Consider the following 23,497-nt stretch of genomic DNA (forward strand, 5'->3'; position numbering starts at 1 on the left):
ATATTGTCCCACTTGAGCTGGACACAAGTAGTAAATACACTGCAAAAGGTGTAGTTAACAGGCCATTTCATCTCATATTCAGGCTGTAAATCATGCTTTTCTTCAAACAGGTAGAAAGGTTCTGCTGACTGATTTGGTTTTGCTTCCTGTTTATGTCTTGTAGGTATTAGATATGTTAATAAAACATATCTCATTCTATAGTTTTTATATTTACGTACATTTAATATTGTTAAAATCACAGCAGGGATACAGAACATACAATTCTTATAATCTTAAATGGATAATGTGGTAATATTCTAGATGTCCTTTGATTTACAACCAAATCCAGACTGGTTTTGCACAGCATAAGTCTATGACAAAGCACAAATGCAAACTGCCATGTATCCAGTAAAAACTGGATTTGCATGTATTTGAATGTTGCAGGTGTTTAAGAGAGGTTTAAATATTTCATAATATTAGTAGTTTAAGTCAGAACAGTATGCACCGTATCTGTAGCTGTCTGGTTTACGGACTAAAGTACCATAACAAGCTAATACTTGGGTGTCTGCATGTTCTGGGAGCCTGCAGAGACTCCCAGCAGAAGGATTCACCAGATGACCCAAAGCCCTCAAGAATAAAAGTCTGATTTAAGTCTGGAAAACCGACAGGGGGCGTCTCCTCTCCCTGCGGCCCCCTCCACCTCCCCCCTCAGTCTCCCCACCTCCACCGCGGTGGAAGAAGGAGGTATTGGGGATCTCCTCCTAGACAACAGACCCACATTCAAAGAGGGGCACACGAATTACATCACGCTCCGTGTGGAGGATATAACAGAGGTCGCGGGTTACGCTCGGCGCTTTTCTGCAAAGGAGACAAGTGGAGCATCATGCCGAGCCCGGACGCACGGAACCCGGTGGAGAAATCTGATCTTTGTCACGCAGTCGATCGTTAGAAATAGTTTCCACTGATGCTGCTACGGACAAGTGTTTTATTTCTGTCACGGGTTTTCATCATGGGAAAGTGATTTTGAGGGACAGTCGAGATTCAGGTTTGGATACGCCTCGCGCGTAATTGCGCACAAGAAAGTGGCCCTTTAGCAGCTCCGTGTGCGCCCTGATCACGCCGCTTGACATGGATCAGTCCCAGCAGTGTGTAGCCATGTATCTGATGGTGCTGTCTGTCGGACTTTTGATAGACAGAGGGATTTGTCAGCACTACTACCTTCTCCGCCCCATTCCGAGTGACAGCCTGCCGCTAGTGGAATTAAAAGAGGATCCGGATCCTGTCTTTGACCCCAAGGAGCGGGACCTTAACGAGACCGAGCTAAAGAGTCTCCTGGGAGACTTTGACAGTCGCTTTTTGTCCGTTTTACCGCCAGTAGAGGACAAATACACCGGGAACGACGAGCTCGACGAGTTTGAGATCCAAAAGCCGGGTGGAGTACTGCCGAAGGAAATCCGAGCGGTCGATTTCGACGTCCAGTTCGGCAAGAAGCACAAGCCCAGTAAGAAACTGAAGCGGCGGCTACAGCAGTGGCTGTGGGCCTACTCTTTCTGTCCGGTCGTGTACACTTGGACCGACCTGGGCAACAGGTTCTGGCCGCGGTTCGTGCGAGTGGGCAGCTGTCTGAGCAAACGGTCGTGTTCCGTCCCGGAGGGGATGGTGTGTAAACCTGCGAACTCCACTCACCTGACTGTGCTGAGATGGAGATGCGTGCAGAGGAAAGGAGGGCTGAAATGCGCCTGGATACCGGTGCAATACCCCATCATTACAGACTGCAAATGCTCCTGTTCAAGTTAAAGAAAGACTGTCCAAACATAAATTATATGCGCAGTATTTTTCAGATTTTTTTCTCACATGCACTACCGAGTGTAGGAATGTATTTTCTGTATATGCGGTGCCATGCAGTTATATATAACTCCCTGTACAAAGTCAGTATTATTTGTAACCAGAGTCTACTTTATTTGTGGAGAATATTGGTTATATATTTTGTATTTATGGAGATGTGGCGCATAGAGCCACGCAAAGACTTCCTGTTTTCCACACGTGGATGAAGCAGATCGACCTCAGTTCAACGTGGACTATTGATACAGCCTTGTATCAGTGACTTGTTTTATCCTGTAAATTAATGAAATGTGCTATTTATTCTTTATATTCGTACAATAAACCGACACTGAAATGATTCGAAATGTTTTTCCTTTCCTTGTTCTGATCACTTAGACTCAGTCTGAGCCTTGGATACATTTAAAGTCACCTGCCAGAGAGTGTAGTTCTTACGCAAAACCCATTTTTATGCATCAACCTGAGCTCATATACTGCAGAATTTTGTGTAGTTTACCCATTTTATTTAATATTTAATATTGTTACACAGGGTTAAATGCAGATGTCTGGTTTAATTTAATCCAAACGGGGTCATTTTACAGAATATATACGTGGTCTCTGTTGGTCTCCAGTTAACCCGAACTTATCTTATCACCACAAGGCTGTCAGTCATACATCAGACCCATTACAAGCTGATAACGGAAGGAGCAGAGATTCAGTGATTGAAGGAATCAGCAGCTGGTCACAGCTCTTCCTCTTTCATCTGCACAAACCCTCCTCCCCATTTGCAGCCCAGCAGGAGCTGAACTGAGCATCAGAGTGGAGGTAGAACCCAGTGGTGATAATGGGAAACCATTTAATTCTGTTTGTTTTCTAATTAAAATGAATCATTCAACGCATACGCTGTTCGTCAGAGGTCAAATCCAGATGACCGGCCATGAAGTTTTTAGATTATGGGCAGAAAAAGTAAAATAATTCTTTAAAAGTTAATTAGGACAATCATTGTTTTTAAGTTCATGATGTGACGGACAAACATGTATTTTGTGAATTTCGACTTAGCAATCAAAAATATCATTCTCCTGGGCTAAAATTTATTAGCAATTCATGCACCACTGGTTAATGTTTCACATTTAAGATGATATCTTATGATCGTATGTTAAATTCTTATATATGATTGAAGTCAGCACTTAACTAAAAGTAGCAAAACCATACTATAAAGACATTCCCTTACAAGCAGAAGTCTGGCATTCAGATACATCATTATATCGCTGTCAAAATGAACTTTATTAAATCATGAATCAAATGGACGGATGTCCGCTGACAGTAATATTATAGAGTTATTATACTGTGGTGTTAATGTGAAAGTAAAATTTTAATTAAGTGGTGAAGAGTGCAGCTAACTAGACGACATTATGGTGTTTGGGAGTAGTATAGTATGTAACGCAACTGGAGTATTCCTCTAAGATCTAGTGGAAAGGTTGTACTTATCCTTAACTTGAATAAATGTACATCCTAATTCACGTATTTCCCTATTCATTTTGATACATACGGTATTGCTATTAATACTTCTATCATTTAAATACTCGAGAAGTGATCGTAGGTTGTACTTATTGCACTCATGAACCTTTTACTTCACCATCACATAGACTAAACTACACGTCGTAGCATTTTCAGTGGCATCACATTAAAAAAGAAGCATCGTCTGTGTCCTGTGTGTTGTTTTATTTGAATTTCTCCTCAAAATTCAAACTTGTGAAGCCACTGGAGAATTTCAAAACTCAAATTTGTGTCCAGTCCTACAGCCTTTCTTTTTTTTTTTTTTTTTGTGTAGTTGCTTTTCTCTCACACTGACTAAGACAACCCCCCCCTCAGTTGTTCCAGAGCCTCAGTTGGGTAGACTGTGGGGCACCAGAAAGCCTGTGTTTTGTTTTAGTTGTGTTTAGTCCGTAATGATGCTCCTTAGCCTCAGAGGCAGCTCTGCACGTATGCATGCAGCAGACAAATCCCCTGTGCTTGTCACTGGATAACAACGTAAGGCCGAAGAGCCGCGCGACACCGCTTACGCCGAGCGAGCAGCCTTTGATGCGTGTGTGTGTCGAATCCTCGGCGTTTGGCGCTGATCTTCTCGTCTTTTCTTGTTTGTCCTGCCGTACGACGGTGTAGCTTCGCTGTTCACAAGCTGCGTGGAGACCCACCTATTTCAGGTTTTGTGTGTCATAGTTGGGCGTTAAAGCTCACAGAGGGATTAGAGGCTTCTCACTTAACAACTGCTCCAGAAATGCGACGAGTTACTCATTACACATTTCAGCCTGATTTCGTCTATTGTTTGTAAACCACGTGTTGTGGACTTTTACAGTCTTTTCCACGGGACTTCCTCTGATGTTTCCGTCTACCTTTCTTTCCCCCCCGAGTTCTTTCTGCCGCGGCTCAGGCAAAAAGGCGCTGACGCCGGTCAAATGATTTGTGTGCGCAGTAATACGTGTTGACAGAGCGCTCGGTGCCTGCTAATACCAGCTGCAGACTGGAGGATGCGGGGCCGCTAACGCCCTTCGTCACTTCTGAGCCGGGCCCTCGGCTCTCAGCGTCGCCGCTCAGCGTGGCGCTTCCCAGCCTTCGCCTGTCCGCAGATCTCTGAAGTCTCAGATACCCAACAATGTAATGCTTTTAGCCACCAGCAATCCATTAAGTTAATGATCTCTTTGGGTAGGGGCTTGTTTTACTGCTTTTCTACTCCCTTCCCACCCCCTTTAACCTAATCAACCTTTTTTTTTCTTTTTTTTTTTTCTATGCAGATATTCTGAAGCCAAAACCTTGCTGCTGATTAAATTCTCCTACGGGGTTCAGATATTTGCTTGATCAAAGCAAACTTCTCCTTGTTAGTTTTGCCAACAATATCAAACACGAGTCATTCATTTTTCCCTTCAGATGATAAAATTAGTTTGAATAACTCTGACTGGCTTATTAATGGGCAGAAGGTAGCCTCTGTGGCACCTTGATGACGAATACAAAAACAAGCACGAGTTTGCCTGCTCGGTTGGTAGAAGTCAGAGTGCAGAGCGATGTTTATTCAGGGGAAATGACAAATTTCAAATAATTCTGCTAAACAGCGCGGCACATGAAAGGATGGGCTGTAATGATCAGGTCGGAGAGCGCCAAGTAGACTTGGACCGCAGCTCTATAATAAAATGATACTCACCGTTTATGCAGTGATGAAAGGCAGAAAATAGCTTTTGATCTTAATAATGCTGGTAGCTCAGAGAAAGCTGGTTATGAGATACATTTAGTGAAAATGTATCCTTAAACTGAGAGAGGTTCGACTCTGAAAGCTCAACTGGGATGTGTTTCATTTTGAAAAGCTTAATTTGGAAAACATGACGGTAAACTGCAGCTATCATTAATCCACACGTAGCCCTGAGTCATGGGTACGTCTGGCAGATTTTCGTAAAATGATTAATTATTATTAATGAAACTCTACCGTGTCTCCGCTTTTACACAGCTCTCGTTCAGGTAATGGGTTTGTTCAGGCTTCTCAACATTTACAAGATACAACAACAAGTGTCCTGTCAAGGAAATATGTAATAAATCAACAAGAATGACGACGTGACACGAGAGAGGTTTCTTATGAAAACAAAAAAGGTCCACTTACAGGTTTCCACTGGAGCTTTCATGTGCATCGTACGATCTTCCTGAGAAGATGGATGTTTGCTCAACTGTCACGGTCCCGAGTGTGGACGCAACTCTGTAAAGATACAGCTCCGTCAATCATTTAAGTAACTCATTTAAATTAGAGTTTTTAAATTCCTCTTAATGTTATAATTCATCTTATTAGGTTTATAATTATGTGTCAGAAATGTCTAAATGGAAAAGAGTTTAAAAGCGAAATGGGTGAAATAATCAACCTTAAATGTCAAGTAATTTTAATGTGTGGTTTTATAATTATATTAGTGCTTTTATTTTGAAACATGGAGATTAACTGCACTTAGAAGCACGGTAGATCCATATTTAAAGTTGGATTAGGATTTAAACTTAATACTGTATTTTTTCCAACGAAGCATGCTTTTGAAACTCAATTCATTGACATAGTTAAAAAAGTTTATAAAATGTCAACTAAGCATGAAGAGATTGAGAATAACATTTTACACATATTCAAATCTGTCATAAACCACTATAGAATTCATTAATACTCTACAGCCTGTCCGTGAAGACAAGCCCTGCTTTAATGGCCGGAGGGACTTGTCTACATACATCTGTCAGTATGTTCAAATCTAAAGAAGTTTCTTTCGTTCACTGTCCAGATGTCCAGCTGCGATGGACTCTGAATGGAGGCAGGTGTTTTCTCCCAGTGGAACAGCTGTGTCTGTTGAGTTTTACCTGTCACTCAGTTAAAGACCTCTCCATTTTGTTTTAAAAAAAAAATATTTTTATTTAGGATCAAATAGTTTTTCTGATTGTATTGTTATGTTTGTCAGGCTGCTGACACCACATTCTGTGCATCTGTTAATGACTGACTTTTCACTATTCTGCACTATAGAAGTGTTGTGCTGCAAAACTACATTTTATTTGAACTTGTTCATATTTTAAATCAAGCTCTTCCAGTGAAGTCCAATTTCTGTCTTTAACCTTTTCTAGAGGTGTGTTTATCCCTGCATTTAACCTCGTAGTGGAAAAGGTAGTTAAAGAACTCTGAAACACACAAAGTCTTTCGACTATGGGTGGTATATGGGACAGAAGTAGCTTTTTGAACCAATCAGAGAACCAAGTGAACCAATCGCTCTGTACACGAGTTGTTTGAGTAAATGCTGGATGCAGTATGAAACTTACAGGATTCAGCCGACCGGTTTTACCTTCGCCAACTTTGATTACTCAAGAGCAATACCACTTAGAGTGATTCTGACCTTTGAGATAGAAACTTCAGAGTCTTGGCTTTCAACAGAGACCAAGACCGTGATGAGCTCCAAAATTTTCATGAACCGCATTCAGTTTACTTTGGGTATGTCCTAAATAGGCAATTCTTTGCAAAAGAATTAATTAGTCAAAGGAATTGTCAACGGTTTGAATCATAAATGAACATATAAACCTTCAGTTGGACACAAACCATTTGAAGGTGTCACCACCGACGTTTCTCTTTCTTATTTTGATAATATGCAGATAGACGCTGAAAATCAGTGCTCATTGACTTACTTATCTGTCATTTACCTTCACACGGTACACTTTTTATTATTACACTATTCAGCAGAGTGTCGGATCATGACACTCACAGTAATCAAAAGCTACGGTCATTTGAGTCATACATAAAAAGTTGCCATGCTCCTTTGAAGAGCCTCCTCCTCCTACACCTTTCTGATGTTAGAACTGGGCGTTGCGCAGAAGGATTTCCACATCTCACGCCTAAATTCTTTTGATTCCGGGATCCGCAGCACAGACTAATAACTTCTTCCTTTGTGCTCAGAGTTTGTTTGGATTTCCGCGGACTAACGTTCACAATGTAGGTTAAATGAATTAATATAAATCAGCGAGCGGTGAATACGAGAAGCATTTGTCTGGACTGCATGAGCAGTTTGCCGGTGTTCAGTTTTCTAAAAGGCGGACGTGTCTGGTCAAAAGTTTTATTTGTTTGGTAAAGGATGCTGTTTGGCGAGCTGCCCTCTCCGTTGTGCCCTCCCACACATCAGATAATTGGAGGCTTTTGAAATCTCTCTGCTGCTTGCTGCTCCCCGTCCTGGTCACGATGTTCAAACCGAGATGCGTGGCAAGGTTGATGTTGATTTTTCCAGCATTTTTGTCTGCTGTAAATTTTGGGTTTGATGACTTGAGGGGGGCGATCCCGCCGTTTGATGTCCAGAGCTCGTTAATCCAAACCTCATCTGGTATGCAAGGTCAGGCCTCGCTTTGATGTGTGCGGTCCGGCTCTGCCAAGAGAGTCGAGAGGGCACCGCTCGTTTGCGAGAAATCAGGAACCGTAGCAACCCTGACACTTTTTGGCTGATGTCCATCAACTACTGTGAAGATGAGGTCTGGTTTGTTAAAGGGGCCTCTTGGCCCTCCTGCAGCTGACACACATGAACATTTCCCGAGAAGCTGAATCGAATACAAATCATTTCCCAAACACGCAGGGAAATCGGAGGAATGTGTGAAGCTTTCATGTTTTCCTCAGGGAGCCACCAATGCAAGACGAAAAAGTGCCACGATAACGCAGGAAACATAAACAAAATATCTGCATGGTTTGTCCACCGTATATTCCTTTGTGTTAAGAACTTAACATGTGGACAAAAACAAAGCATTGATTTTGGGGGGGAATTCTGATTTGCGAGAGCTCAAATCCTTCTTCAATCCTCGGTCCGAGCACCTTTGAAACACAGACGAAGAAGTGGAAACAGTGTGTTTTGTTATGTAAAATAAAGCAACAACAGCCCCTACTTTGCACCCAGTGCAGGAATTCACTGCAATTAACTCTTGAGCGTCGCATGTAAATATGAAGGTTCGGGGCTCCGCAGGCAGGCCGGCGCTCACTCACACACAGGGATCCTGGGCCCTTTGTTCTCCTGGGGCTTTGGCTCGCCGCCACACTGCCTCAGTTGGCAGCATCTCGCTATAATTTTCTCACAATGACTGGCGTGTGAGCCGTCCATCATTCCTCTACTGTGTCTCCGTGTTACTCCCAAACCAACCCCCCTCCACCCTCACCCCACTGGCACCTCTCAAGCCTCAAAGCATGCTCAGGTTTACCCGCTCCTGAGCCCCCGCCAAGTCTTTTCTATCATCCTGTCGTCTTGCACAAATAAACAAGCTGCCCGGGGATATTTATTAATTAACTCTCGTCACACTTGGCTTTGCTTTGATCAGATGCTAAGTATCTAAAGAGATCATTCCTGGAGGTTTGTGAGGTTTGTTTGAGTCTCGCATGTATTGCGGATCTCTGCAAATTGTTTCCAGGTCCCCCTCTGCTCGAGTTCAGCTCTCACCTAGAATAACTTGAGAAAGTAATATCCATTTACATGTTTTCTCGCTCTCAAAATACCATTCGGTTTTCACTCGGTACTGACAAGAAGACGTGGTGTCAAGAGTGCCCACATCTAAGAGAGTGATAAGAAACAGCACAGATGCAGAACTTTTTACTGCTTTTGTAGTCTTACAATGTTACACCATTATATTGAACAAATGCACGTTTAGGTCCACTACTATAACTACAGACAGGAAGTTTCCGCCTCGTTGGATTTGTTCTTATCAAAACCCAGTTTTAATGTGTTCATCTTTGGTAGGCTGTTTTATTTCCTTCTCAATTTTTTGTGCTCTCTGCAAGCATGACTTCATTTGGGCAACTGGGGGCAAAAGAGGACGAGATAGTTTTGTCAATCATCCAGACGGTGTTCATTTCACAACTTAGTTCTACAAGAATTTGCAATGCTCAGTATGAGGGCTGTTGAGAAGCATCACTCCAGAACATCTTTACATCATTTGCAGGTCTGCTGGGAATGTTGCTGTGGTAGGACTTACCTTGTAGTCTTAAAATCAAGTCTGCGTCACTTTGCTGGCATAACTCTATCATGATACTGAAAGTCTAGGCACGGACACATCAAAACACCATCAAAGATCCACCCGCAATGAAAGCTTTGCCTCAAGTTTGGATCAAATATTTGCGCTTGAACAATTACCAAAGAGCTCCTGTTAGCTAGGAGGCTAGGAACCTAGGAAGAACTACAAGCTGTGGTGCTGAGCTGGCCTCTCCTGAATCATACAATTGGTCTCCAGTTTAACTATTCTAGATGGTTGTGTGTTTGTGAAAATATTTATGGAGTGGAATATTCACATTCAGACTTTGTTGTTATATTCGGTACTTCTCATGCACTGGTTCCCCAAGATGATCAATACATCTCTTTGACCATTGTTCTGCCATCAGTTCAACAGAATCTGAAAAGCCATCAAAAAGAGTCCGACTAGTTGTAAAGACATTGGATGCACTGGAGAATCACCTAGAATCACCCACCAAACCCAACACTGGTCATCTTGGAGATAAAACTGATCAACTATGAACTACTTACTATCGTTCAGGATTAACCGCTGCAACAAGTAGAGAGAAAAGTCAAAGCGGGAGTGCTTTAATTTGACCAAAAACATTCATGGGACTAAGACTGACATTTCTGTTCAGGTCATTACATAATCAGTATTACCAGAACTTCAGCATGAGAGGTTATCAGGAGCCAAAGCCCTGAAGCACTAGAGACAAAACCAGCACAGCGTCTCCATCCTGATGAGCAGAGCACCGTCATTAACACGCCTGTGGGTTGCTCATATAATTGCATTCTGTCAAGGTGCTGTACAAACATGTCATATAAATATCATATGTTTCATAGGTAAGACTACTTAATCCCAGCTATTTCAGCAGTGAGAGAAATTTCTTTAGTTGGCCCGTCTCGCTTGTGCAAATGAAAACCTGACTGACAAGTGTGTCACATTAGGGTTTTTAACATACTGTAGATTTAAAGGTATTTCCACTTATTGTTTGGTGACACCGTTGCAGCACGCAGCTCCTCCTAAAACCACAAATTACCGTTTTTACATTTCTGTTTGTGTTCACATTAACAAACAAGATGCAGCATGTGACTTTTATCATCATTTTTTTTTCTTTTATTTTGGAGAAAGTCAGTTTCCGGTATTCATGATATACCCTGGGGATCACACAACCTCTGATTAAGGCGTCTTCACCCCAAAGAGAAGGAATGTGCCATCCTATAGAAACAATATGCCACCGGAACTGTAACTTTCATTTTTTTCATTTTATTTTCTTGAAACTTACCAGCCTACAAGCTTGTTCTCCTTTGTATGTTGTGAGTAAACGCTTGCTGACCACAGAGAGAGAAGAAGGCATAAAAAAAAAGACAAAAACACAGAGCAACAGGGGAAGCAAGAAGCAGCAGAGACTGGAAGACTCAAGATTTATCACCCTGCCATGGAGTGGAAAGAAGTGCTGCAAGTCTGGAGAGTGGGTTTCCACTTCAGCTTAATTCAGTGTGAAGTGTTTAAAGCACACAAGTTTGGGTTTTTTTGGAGATAAATGGGAAACCCAGGCTTTTTCCAGAGACTGACACCTCTCCGTATTCTGATCTGTAATTAACTCCATCGCTAGTTATTTTCCACTGTTAACTGCAGGTTGTTGGTTCAGTATTTGCAGTATGCCTTGTTTTGGGTTCGAACTCCAGATAACAGAATATTAATGACAGCTGCTGTGCCCTGAATTGCATGAAGCTGGAGTGAAACATATTTAACAGGGGGATATGTGCCATCTAGTGGTACAGATGTGTGCAGATGTTTGCCATTCCAGTCTTCCTTTGCTCATCTCAGGTATGATGGACGCTCGAGGCAAACTGCAGCTCCGCCAGGGTCCATCAACTTTACTAATATTAGCATCTGATGAGCTCGTGTATTTATGAGCAACATTAATTTTGAGGAATCTATATGTGGACTGTATTTGAGTCTTGGGAGCTGAGAAGTTTCCTTGCATTCTTGAAATGCTGTGCATGTCATTGTGTGAGGAGAATTCCTTTGTGTTGGTTCTGTGCTAAATGTCTGAGGGCTGAATGGTTTGGCCCTCATATTCTGAGGTCATTGGCACTTTAATGGCTGTTTTATTACCTTAGCGTGTTAACCTGAAACTCCGCTTGCCGTCTCAGAAGAAACCGAGGAGCTGCATGAAAATGATTACGCCGCAATTATATCAGCCACTTTGTGCGACTCCTCACCGGCCAGCTGTCTGCCGCCTGCTGCCAAGAAATGGATTAGTTTCACTGCTCCTCTAATAAGACTGTTAGACCAACAGCGTGAGCCCAAATAAATGAATGAAAGCTGCAGATAGGGGGACAGAAATAGATTAATATTGTCAGACTGCAGCGTGTCCCTTCAGCCAGTCATCGCTGGAAAAGTGGCAGAAAGCGTGTGGAGATTCTCATTATCTCCGAGGAGCAGTGAACACCCAGCTGACTTTTACTACGATCAAAACCTGTCAAACGTTCTCACACAGGACACGACAGCGTCAAACAGAGAGTGTTTTGTGTACCCGCAGGGCAGAGGTACAATCCAGGCGGTAATAAAACTCAGGCAGACCGTGTTGGTCCTGTAAACGTAATCTGCAAAGTGTTAATTACAACCTGGCGCCTCTGTGAAGCTGTGTGTGCTGGAAGTCAGCTGAGTCGTCAGCGGCGTCCTGATCTCCTTCCTAAACAACACAGCTCGAGCCATGGCGACAGCCTTGGAAACGAGATTTTCTCTCTGTTGGGGATCCTGTTTGAATGGGCTGCTTTAAACAAATTAAGAGCCGGTAGATGGTGTGTTTGTGTGACCCCTTTCTCCTCAGGGGAGAGGGCGGGGGGGGCGCAGCCAGAGATCCTGTGTTGTTTACTGTCATTCATGTGGAGGGCTGGGAGTTTGTGTGTTTACCACACACAAATTCTCACAGATGACACTCAATGAAAATGCTCCTCAGGCTGCATTGTAGCCCACACAGACATAAGCTGTGGAGCTGCAGGTACTAATTCATTTATCAGTATTAACATTTGTTGTAAACTTTTCTTGCTCTGCTGTTTCAGTCATTTTTCAGTAAAAAAATAGTTTCAGCTTCTCCTGCATGATAATGTGCTGCTTTACTTTATCTTGTGTAATGATAATACTTTTTTTTTTCTCATTAAAACAAGACGTCCCTGCGGACTTTAAATTCTAATGGGCATTTTATTGACCGAAGGGTACACGTATTAATCACAGGTTTTTGTGCTCACTCTGGTTTCAATGAAATTCAACCTTCCTCTTGTTGAGACTTAATTCAGAAACCTCTTCCTCAGCCTGCCTCTCTCTCTCAGTAGCCCCAGAGGACAGGGTTCAGTCAATGAGCCCCTCTCTCAGATTTTGTTATTTTGTTATTGTGTAATGGTTTCCAAAGGTTGATGGATGGCTCCTCTACAGGTCTCCCTGAGGAGCAAACCCTCTATCTAGACATTAATCTACTGCTGTGAGACAGACACGCTTGTTTAGCTAGCACAAAGCCCAGTAAGCTGTTGTCTCTGAGAAAAAGCTGGCCGTCTCCAGAGCCACTGGAGGCAGCAATGGCTGGAGCCAGAGTAATGACCTGTGAAATTCACCGATAGAGTTGTCCTGTTGCACACAGGTCCGCCGGCACCGGGCCTTGTTTGCAGCCTGCTGCTGATTTATCAGAGCGCCTCTCTTGGTGCCATTCGAGTTTTATGTGGGTTAACCAAACGACCCCAGATCGGGGAAACAATAATGCAGCTTTTGTGAAAGTGAAAGCTCGGAGAGAGCAGCACGAGGATGAATTCTAAACTTTCTCCCTGAAATGCATTTAAAGAGCCACAAATGATTTGATTAAACCGTCAGCGATTGTGTCCCATTTCCGCTGCTCCTCAGTGCTAGTTCATAGCAGTGGCTTCACATGTTTACACTGCTTTGTTCTGTGAAATAGTCAATATTTTCTCTCCTCCTCAATCAGATAAGGATGTGAGGCTGAAAGTTAAGGAGAGGAGCCTTTGACGGTGGTAAGGAAAGTAGCTGTGTCTTCCCCAGAGCAGATTATACAAAGATCAGAAGGGCAAACTTCCCGCTGGCCCCTTATGTCTGGTAGATACAGTTTGACTTTGTTACCTCAGTTTCACAGCGGAAGGATATTCCTTCTTATTCCTGCCCTGTGGGTGTTAAAAGAAACTGCTCTCTGGGAGAGAAAACGGGTTTCATGTACAATAACTCCTCAGACTCTTTTTGTCATAGTACCTTTTTTATTAGTTCTTTGCAAGGTCTTGTTCTTATTTTGTAACAGAGCTTCTCCTGATTGTGTTAATGATCAATTGTTGCTGTTGTTGTATCAAAAAAAAAGAAAACAAAACAACTTCAAGCATCATACATACAAATTTGTTTGCAGCCTTTCTACAGGCTAACTTGCTGAATTAGTAGGTATACTAATGTTTAACATTTTTACCATCTTATTTTGTTGTCTTGATATGATAATCTTTGCAGATTAGCATTCAACACAAAGTACAATGGAAGTTTTGTGTTTTTTTGTGATATAAGTTAGAGTAAGACTAAGTAACTGCACAATCTGTGTATGTCCATATTTTTTTGGATTAAAGAATTAGTATTTTCTGCTTTGTCAACAAATTTAAACAGTCATGTTTAATGAGACCTATGTTCTTTCCCAAGTTCCTATCGATGATCCTATCTTAAGCTGCTACCTGGCAGCGATTATCACCAGTACAACAGTATTGCTTCATTTTAGACTTCTTCCAACTTCTAAACTGGAGACAATGAAATCAAGTTTGTTTGTGACTGTCTGCGTATACAGTTAAGTGGATTTAGGTGCCAAGATAAATGGTTCATTTGTTAAATTAATTTGTCTGACTCTAAAGTTGTGTAAAGAGTATAACATTACACTTGGTGTGCCTCAAGGTTCATATTTCGGTCCCTTTTATCTTTACAAACTCTTGATGTCAGTCAGACATGCAACTGTATTACTGTGTATGTTCGAAGCAGTATAGTTTCACTAAAATATATTTTTAACATCACAGCTTTATTTGCTGAACCGACTTACAAATTCGTTAAATTGAATCTTTTGCATAACTTTATTTTCATCCATACCTGTCAGCTCTGACATTCCTTTCTCACATTTTTCCAGGTAGTGTCAATCGAAAATGTGTTTGTGGAGCCAAGATGACATCAGACACTATGACTAATCAATAGGACTTCTCTCTGCCTGCTTGCCCTTCAGGTGTCCGTGAATTCGAAGTGAAGGAGGCGGAGTTCATCTTGTGTAATAAAAGTAAGCCGGGAGGAAAATGTGACAGATGTGGAGGCCTGTGCCAACGAGAAAAGTGAGAGTGGGACTGTCAGACATGTCGACTCCGGCGCAGTGATGGATGGAGAGTGAGGTAAGACAGATGACATCGTCTGTCTGAGGCCGTGTTGTCATAGTGGAGGATTGCCGCTTGTCTTAACCTCTCAATATCAGAGAGCAAACTGAAGTTTGTTTACACTGCTCCAGTGGAGTGATTTAGAATGAGGGGCAGAGGGAGACGTGGGTGTAGCTTTGCTCGCTAGAGGGTCGGATCAGGTTTCTAAACATTCTCTTTGAAATTGAATAGCAACCATCCCAGGCGTTTTAAACTCAACAACCATTTGGTAACAATCCTCAAGGTAGAGAAACACAAATACAAACAGAAAAAATAAATATCGATCGGTGATCAGCACTGGCCTTTCGTTGCCCATATTAGTCAATATTCATCCCGGCTTTTTATTTTTATGGATACAATGCTTTTTAGACTTTGTACTTTACGATTATTGTGAGCAAAATCTTTTCTGCAAATGGAAATGTCAGTAAGGAAAGTTCCCACAACTCCCTTAAATTCTTATTTGGAAAAAAACAAACAAAAAACATATTTCTGTCCTTTAAACCGAGGCCAGAGTTGAGCAAAGACCCGGTTGATTTACAGCATCTTGTGTTGCTAAAACAATAAGAAGTCCTGGGGAAGAAAACAAAAGCATCCCCGGAGATGAACTTGCTGAACACTGTTCAAAACAACATGGTTTGGGGTGTGTGTTATTGTGATGGAAGATGGATTAGAGTCTGGCTTATTTTGCCAGGAGTCAGGTGTGGGGTATGGAAGGGGGTGTCGGAGGATTGGTGCATCGGCGCTGGGGGTGAGGTGAGGGGGGGGGGGGTTTAGGCTCATTTCCAAACCGTGCCTGAAGTCAGCCCTGGGCCGAGCTGTCGGCTACATACATACGAGTGTGTGTTGGGTTGGGGGTGTGTGTGGGGGGCTGGGATTACACTGTCACACTGTTCATACTGTTTATGCATACCAGGCCACTGTGAGTGCCTCTTTGTCGCATAAGTGTTTACTTGAATTTATTTTGGGAGAATTCCACATGACTGGGACGGGGATCTCTATAAATTATGGAATAGAGCGCTTTGTGTAATGATAACTTCTGTCAGTTAGCTGGGCTGTGTGACAGTGTTTTTAAGAGTGTGTAAATACAGGGGTGGTGAAAGAGGGAGAGGGGCGTCTGTGTGTTTAAAGGTGCTGCACACTTTCCCGTTCATTTAGTCTCTTCGGCAGAACAATAACAATGCTTTAAAATAAGCTTCCACCACCTCTTTCTCGACGTTACTGCTTATTTACTCACAGGCTGTAACGTCTGCGTGATGCCTTTTTATGCCTCTTAACACTTCAGTTGAAAATATTGCACTTGCTGATCCATTACATTCAGTTTTTCCATGCAAAGATATTGTTAGACTAAAATATGCTGACATAAATGCTCGTATTACCATACCTTGAGCTAGACACTCATTTCTATAATTAATGGAAAAGTGTAGAGACATAACTAACAATTATTTAATCATTATTTCTCCATTAAGTAAATCCATTTTCCATTTTGTTTGAAAAGTATAAAACCCCAACTCTGAGTCTAGTTTTGTGTGTGTTTTTTTTACTTAATGATTTTTTAAACGGTTAAAAGATTAAATAGTTGATTAGTTTCTCTGTTGTTTGACTTATTCAATACAGCAGAACAGCCAGTGCTGGCAACGGCCTGCATACGACAAAAGATGCAGGCCGATAATTTGATCTCAACGACCGAGTGTCAAAGCTGAGTTATTCTGCGGTCGCCTCTGGTAAAGAACTCCACTGTTGTAAGCGGATAAGACACGTTTGTGGGTTTGAGACGCAAGGTATTCACAGCCTTGCCACACACACACACACACACACACACACACACACGCACACTCGACAGTATTATCTGGATGATTAGATGAGGCTGCAGTGGAAACGGAGGACATCTACGTTTCTCTTTGCACATATATCCAAGTTAAAAAACAACTGTGCAGTTTATGGTTTTCATTGTTTTTTTTTAGTATAGAGGAAATGCCGTTGTTGTTACATTTCAGGTCGTCTAATTTTTGTTGTACATGATGTGATACTTTATCCTCACTACACCTCAGTCTGTGTAGACACAGACATAAACTCATTCTAATCATAATTACAGCTAATTAAGAAGCCAATGCAGCCACTGCCACTTTCAAGTGCAACAGCACCATCTAGTGGTACTTATGGTCAAAGCAGCCATGAGTCGTAGTGGAGAGAAGATTCTTGTTGATTCTAGGGCCTTGTTTGGGTTTCACACTTCCAAGACAATGAATCAAATATATCTGTAAATTTAAGGCTGCTACTAAAATATTATTTACTATTAGACCATTTATTTACCGGTTGCTCTAAAAACTGTCTGAAAATATTGTTAAAATATCAACCTCAATAATAGAGATCATGGTGAACTTGCGCTATAATCATTGCAAGTAGCTACATGAAATACAGTGAGTAAGATAAATCTATTTTTATTACATAATGACCTGTCAGAGGGAGCCTTGGCACACCCTTAGTTTAGTTGTTGTAAATTCGATGGTGAGAACAGAGAGAACAATGACTGAGGAAATAAAGAAAGAAAGCAAGGAAGGAAAATGTGTGCACATGCCCAAGTCAAGTCATTATCACAGTACTGAACATTATATTTTGTGCGTTCCCCTCATATTGTTTCTAAATAATGTTTTTGTCCAGCAAAGTGCCCTAAAAAAATTGTCACTTTTAAGTAGTTGAAACTCAGATGATTGACATTCAGTGCTAGTTTGGTAAATTAACGATGAAAAAAAACAAAACGAGCCGGATATAAAGTTGTACCATTTATTAGTCGATCTGACAAGTGGCGACAATACAAGGATTGATGACACTGTCCTATTCTGGTAAGGCTTTTAATTTGAAATAAATAGTCTGAGAAAGAGAACGACATTCCACTGAGATGGTTAGTAGATCTAACTGGAAACCTGTTTTGCCAAGTTCTTTCTTTTCTTAATAGAAAAGCAGATACAAAAAAAACCAAACAAAAATCATATAAACACCTGCATTACCCCATAGCCAATCGCAAGAGTAATCTTTACATTTATTACTTTTACTTTGAAAGACATGTACAGTGTGCTGGAGCTCTGCTGACAAGGAGACACCTGTAACATACGCAACGAGCTGATGCGGAGTGGAACCTACGTCAGTGGCTTGGACCTAAACTACTCTTATTGTTTCAATAAGGCTTCTATTGTTTATCTGATCCATACATTTGTGATAAGGCTTTTTTTCCTCCTCTGTTCCAAAAACAATGCAGACGAGAAAATCAAAACGTCTCCATGCCAGGCTCCAGGGGTTTCTCCTTTAACTGAGCAACCTGAAATTCTAGCTATCTTTGGGGTAATGCCTCTGTGTTTAGTCTTTGAGGGAAAGAAAGGCACAGTCTGCAGAGCAGGATTAGACAGAAGAGTTCAGTCGAAGTGCTTTGTTGCTGAACTCCTCTCGAGGGAGCAGAAAGTAGCGCGCATTGTTGCGGTTTCTTTTCTGTTACATCAGATAAACCTTTTTTTTTTCTCTTTTCTTTTTTTTTTCACTGGGAGGCCAAGTCTGCAGCTCCTGCACCCATGCATGTGGGGAGAAACGAGACGCCCACAGCTGCTGGGATTTCAGCGCTAGACATTTTTGAAACACCAAAAACCAGTGACAAACAATGCTTTTTGTCCACACCCAACCTTCCCTTTTTCTCAAAGCAGCTGTCTAAAAAGGCTCAAGAGAAGGTGGGGGCGGAGTGAGCGAAAAGCCTTGTCAGGTGTCCGTGATCCGCGACAAGTCTGAGGAGGCTGAAGTTGCAGCTGAATGTCTCGTTGAAGGACAGAGCTGATGCGAAGGCGGAGGAGCAAACCTCAGCCGGGGCTGAGTCTTTATCTACCGAAGATACTGTATCTGACTCCCGCATGCTTCAGCCCCGTTTGGGGGAACCGCTCCGATAAAGTGGCTGCGCTGTGGAATGAAACTGAGGCGATAATGGTGGAAGAGTTCAGTACGCAGAAATGAAGCCGTTGTCTGCTGCTCCAGTTGTCGGCCGCTGGTACAAACACATGTTCAAACAGCGTGAAAGTCCAATACATTTAGAGCTATGTATATATATAAAAAAAAAATATATATATAGACACAATGATGGTTTATATACCCTGGAGGGAAAGGCTTTCCTATCCCGAAAGAAACAAACAGAGGTAGCTAATTTATAAAACATTATAAAAATACTATAGACTCAACACTACTAAGAGTTTAAAACTGGTTCACTGGAGCTATTGATTGATATGGATTCACAAAATAGGTTATTATGAGCTAAACGTCTGCTATCCATAAAAGAAGCTAGCCCTCTTGCTCATGCTACGATTTCTTAATTGAGACATTCCTTCCATCTGCTGTGTTCAGTGATAAGAGATAATCTCAGCAGAGAAAGGGCGATACGATATAGGAATGTTATCGTTTTGTACAGATGTAGCAATTTCCACGGGTGTTGGAGTTTTATCTTGACGCTTGAAGGGTGGATGTGAAGAATAAGTTATTTATCCTCGACGACAACAATGCAGTTTTGGACTCGCTGAAAGATTTGTATGTTTGAGACTATCAGGCGACACCGAAATGCCGCAAATAAATAATTACAATCATTAACCGACTTTCCATACTCTCTCTTTTTTTTTTTCTTTTTATAATACCTAAAAATGATTCTTGCATCGTTGAGTTGTTGAATCCCGTCAGTAGTTGCGAATGCTGAAGAAGCCCACGCTGGTGGGCGACTCCTTGACCGTGACCGTCACTAGATTAGCGGTGACGTCGGTGACAAACACGTGTTCGATCAGGCTCCGCGTGGGCTTCCAGTCCTGGTTCTGGACCGTTATGGAGCGGCCCTGCGCGGCGTAGGAGGAATCCTGGTCGGAGTCTGAGCTGCTCTCGTCTTCGCCCGTGCTCATGTCGTTCATTTTGGCTTTCTTGCCGTCTTTGGAGGCCGATCTCTCCTGCTGGCTCTGGACCTCTGTGGAGGATTTATGAACGCTGCTCTTCTCCAGCCTGCCCTGGACTCTGGAGGCCTGGATTTCATTCACCTCTCTGACCTTGTCAGCTCCAGGCTGGATTTTTCTGGCCTGTGGTCTTCCGGGGGTCGCCGGGCTCTTAGGAGGATTAGACTCCTGATTTTGCGTGACGGTGGTTTTTCTTGGTGGGTTTGTTGCGTTTCTCTGGCCTGATCCCGGCGACGCGCCATTTCCAGGAGCGTCGTTGTTTTGCAGCAGTTTGTTCTGAAGGTTTAAGGGTTGAAGGCTTTGATTGGAGGAGGTGTTCTTAGATGGCAGGGAAGCCACTGATTTGGGATTGGCTGTCCGCTGCACTGTTGACACAGGGGCCTGGGGCTTCTTTTGTCCGTTGGGGGAGCTTAGTGTGTGCTGAGTGGTTCCTTCAATGGGGTGTTTGGATGTATTCAAATTCAGCGCCGCTACCCCTTTTGATTTACTAGCAGCTGCTTTCAAATCCAGACTTGTCCCACTGCTCATGCTGGAGATGGAGAGTTTACCCTCGCTGACATTTCTGCTCTGGCTGGATTTGTTCAGGGAGGGGGAAGAAGGTGGGACTGACCTGCCTGATCCCACGGAGCTCACGGAGTTTTTCACGGCGCCGCTCTGAGTCAGAGAGCTCCTGTTCTGACCGCCCGCCGCATCCCTGGGCGAGCCCCGGTGGAAACCCATGAAGGTGAAGCTCGCTGGGTGGACGGGTTTCTTAATGGCTCCTGGAAGATCCGCATCTTTGGTCGCCTTCAGGATTTTGCGAGGGCCCTTGTTCTGCTGAAATTCCTTCACTTCGGGCGTCAGAGATTTCCTGCTTCGTTTCTTTGGGGGCTCCTGCTTGGCCATGACGATCTGAGCCTTCTTCTGAGGGACGGGGTGCAGGTCCCGGGTCCTGATGCTCGGGCTTGCCTGATTGACGTCGTGGTCGTCGTCGTCGTCCGACGAGGACGAAGAGGAAGAGCACGAGGACGAGGAATCGGAGGACGACGACGATGAGCCGGATGAAGAGCTGCTTGACTTTGGAGCTTCAGGCACATTTTCCTAAATTTAAAAGAGCAAATATAAGACACCAAACTAGGTCCAGAAGTTAATCTTGTTCAGCCTCGAGTTGGACTTACTAGGATTTTCCGTGGTCGTCCTCTAGGCCTTTTCCCTCTCTTACGCAGCAGAAGCTCCTTTTCTTGCTCTCTGTAATGAAATAACCTTTGTTAACGAGACATTAATCATGTATGTCTCCACATTTTAGCAGTATTATTTTAGCTGACCCTCTGTTTAGCGGTTCAATAAAACATCAAATAGATGTATTATAATATATCAACGTAGATAATCTGAGACATTAGTATAATAACACCTACAGCTAATCTGTAATATTTGGCCTGAAATATTCTTTTAAACATGAACGTATCAAGACCATTTTGGAGACCCGCAGCTTTTTGTAATTTAAAAGCTGAGACCGATCATCGGTGTGATAAAGCACTCTTACTTCTTGTTGAATGCAGCCAACAGTCTTGGGTCGAGGATGTTTTCCTGAGGCTCCCAACTGTTGTGTCTGAAATAAATCGACATCAAGAGCTTGAACAAGTCATCAAAGCGAAAGGAAGGAAGGTGACACTGCACCATTAAATGCATCCCCCGGCCTCAGCTGCGACCCCAGACACAGATACAGGAACAGACGAGTCTGTTTTTCCTGTATCTGTGAACTTTAGTATACACAGCCTGTGCGTTACTGCAGACCAAAGGTTGGCTGAAACAAATGCAGCACTCCACTCTGCAAAAAAAACAGACTTCCGCTTTATACGGATAAATACAGCAGAACAATTAGGCACCGGATAGGAAACCGTGGGTTAAAACTCCTCAACATAATAAAAAAAAAATATCAACAACATCTGCAGATCTGTACTGTTCAATAACAGCGATTTGGAAATGACTGGAGCTAATCAGTTAATCATCTTAATGCTTAATTAAGCAAAAGAGGGAAGTTAGTAATAAACTGTCAGCACTGTAATTGCAATTAGATTGTTGAATCAACAGTATTGCAACATCATTAATACCAAGATCTGGACTATATCTAACATATCAAGGATCAAAGGATTTATTTATTTATTTTCCGAAAAGGGGAATAAAAGACACTTGAATGAATTTTCCGACGATGTGATTGGTCTCACATGGCTACCAAACCCGATTCGGTCACCGCGGAAAGTTTATTAAACAACAACAACACGGCAAGAGGAACATTTTTAGGTCACAGAAGTTCAGCCAGCAGCTACAGCCCATACGACCGACATGTCGGCTGCGCTCGCTGTGGTGTCTTTCAGCTTACAAAAACAACTTTGTTTACCCGTGGTGCTTACTGTCAGAGTTTACCCCCACCTAAGAGCAGAAAGCATCCCTTTGCATCCATCCCGAGTGTCTAACAATTTAAAACCTGCGTTAACATTGAAAAAAAAAAAAAATGCTACTTTGCCCGAATCTACATGCATGTGTAATGACCTTTCTCCTCATCACCAGTAGTTTGAATGGCCTATTCTGATCAGCCAGGGAAATAATCAACCCCCACCCTTTCCCTACATACACACACACACAAACACACACAAAGGATGTGGTTCCAACAGAAGCCATGGAGCTGGCAGGCAACAGTGTGCATTGATGGTGGATTACAGCAACAATGTGAAGTGAACAGAAAGGCCAAGTGACAAGAAATGAAGGCCTTCACAACAAAACCAGCTCACAGAAGCACCCAGCCGCCATATTAGATTACAACTCAAATATCAATTACCAAATGTGGCTTGATTATTGATCCGCGAGTTATAAACAACAACTTGATTTATTTTATTTTATTTTATTTATTTATTTTTTAAATCAGACATAAATAATTATCATATTAAATGTATAAAAGCAGAAGCTGTGGCCTGAAAAGTAGCGTTACGCTAACTTTTAAAACATCCGTTATTATGAACAAAAGAAAGCGAACGTAAAAGGCTCAGTGTTTGGATAAAACCGCCCACAGAAACTGAATGTACCTACATCCCGCTGTTGCCGTAGTCTGAACTCGACTTTAAAAGCAAAAATAAAACTAAACGGGACGGTTTAGCTGAAAGCAACAAGCGACACGTTGTTGTTGTTTTCATTGTTTCGGGCTGAGCTGCACCACTTGTACTCACTTGGATGACCATCCCCTCCACTTCACCAGAAACTCCAACTTTCCCTGAAAGAAAACCACAAAAGAGGAGGCACGTTTACAACACGGCCGCCACGCGAAAGCACGAATGTAAAAAAAAGTTGGACGGTGGCCTTCACAGCTCTGACCTTTCTCAGGCGTTTGTTCAAAATGCATTCCGCATCAAAAACCTGCTCCCCCACGGCGCTCAGCTCCTCCATGTCTGCCTTCGCCCCGAATAAGGATCCTTTATCAAAAGACAAGAGCTGCGTCCAGCCAATCAGAGCGAAGCTGGCACAGGACCGGATGTTCGCGGTCTTACCTTCAAAATAAAGGTACTTTCATCTTGATGGGTTAAAATACAGTTTGTCCAATCCGCCAAAACAGGAAAACAAATAAAGCAATTATTCCTGTGCAGCCTGGCCAAAAAGCTTTGATTACAGCACATGTTTGCTGTGGCATTGTTTCGGTAAGCTTCTGCAATGTCATAAGTTTTGTTTTCATCTAGTGTTTGCATTAATTTTTCACCAAGATCTTGTATTAATAATTATTATTAAGTCTTCTCCAGCACATCCCAAAATTCTCAGTGGGTTTAGGGTCTG

At 42.5% G+C, this 23,497-nt stretch overlaps 2 protein-coding genes and 1 long non-coding RNA gene across 4 annotated transcripts in view; 2 read left to right on the plus strand and 1 right to left on the minus strand.

Moving 5' to 3' along the window:
* LOC124997986 overlaps positions 1-15,027 on the plus strand; it is a 42,703-nt gene extending 27,676 nt beyond the window's left edge. The window contains exon 5 of the long non-coding RNA XR_007111009.1: positions 14,558-15,027. This is a non-coding gene — a long non-coding RNA (uncharacterized LOC124997986). The remainder of the gene's footprint in view (positions 1-14,557) is intronic.
* Positions 735-2,158, plus strand: nog1 (noggin 1). The gene has a single exon (XM_047572089.1). It carries the CDS (start codon positions 1,108-1,110, stop codon positions 1,774-1,776), a length of 669 nt encoding a protein of 222 aa, XP_047428045.1. The 5' UTR covers positions 735-1,107; the 3' UTR covers positions 1,777-2,158.
* Positions 15,028-17,505: 2,478 nt separating the features above from the next.
* cbx2 (chromobox homolog 2 (Drosophila Pc class)) lies at positions 17,506-23,180 on the minus strand. Of its 2 annotated transcripts, XM_047572719.1 has the most exons (6): positions 23,045-23,180; positions 22,900-22,943; positions 21,222-21,287; positions 20,857-20,926; positions 19,397-20,779; positions 17,506-18,759 (listed from the first exon to the last, which is right to left on the minus strand). In XM_047572719.1, exons 1-5 carry the CDS (start codon positions 23,114-23,116, stop codon positions 19,436-19,438), a joined length of 1,596 nt encoding a protein of 531 aa, XP_047428675.1. In that variant the 5' UTR covers positions 23,117-23,180; the 3' UTR covers positions 17,506-18,759; positions 19,397-19,435. The 2 variants fall into 2 exon arrangements, with proteins under 2 accessions (XP_047428675.1, XP_047428673.1); XM_047572717.1 differs by having other exon boundaries at positions 17,506-20,779.
* Positions 23,181-23,497: the final 317 nt, after the last annotated feature.

This window comes from Mugil cephalus, chromosome 20 (assembly GCF_022458985.1).
Source record: "Mugil cephalus isolate CIBA_MC_2020 chromosome 20, CIBA_Mcephalus_1.1, whole genome shotgun sequence".
NCBI classification, from domain to species: Eukaryota; Metazoa; Chordata; class Actinopteri; order Mugiliformes; family Mugilidae; genus Mugil; species Mugil cephalus.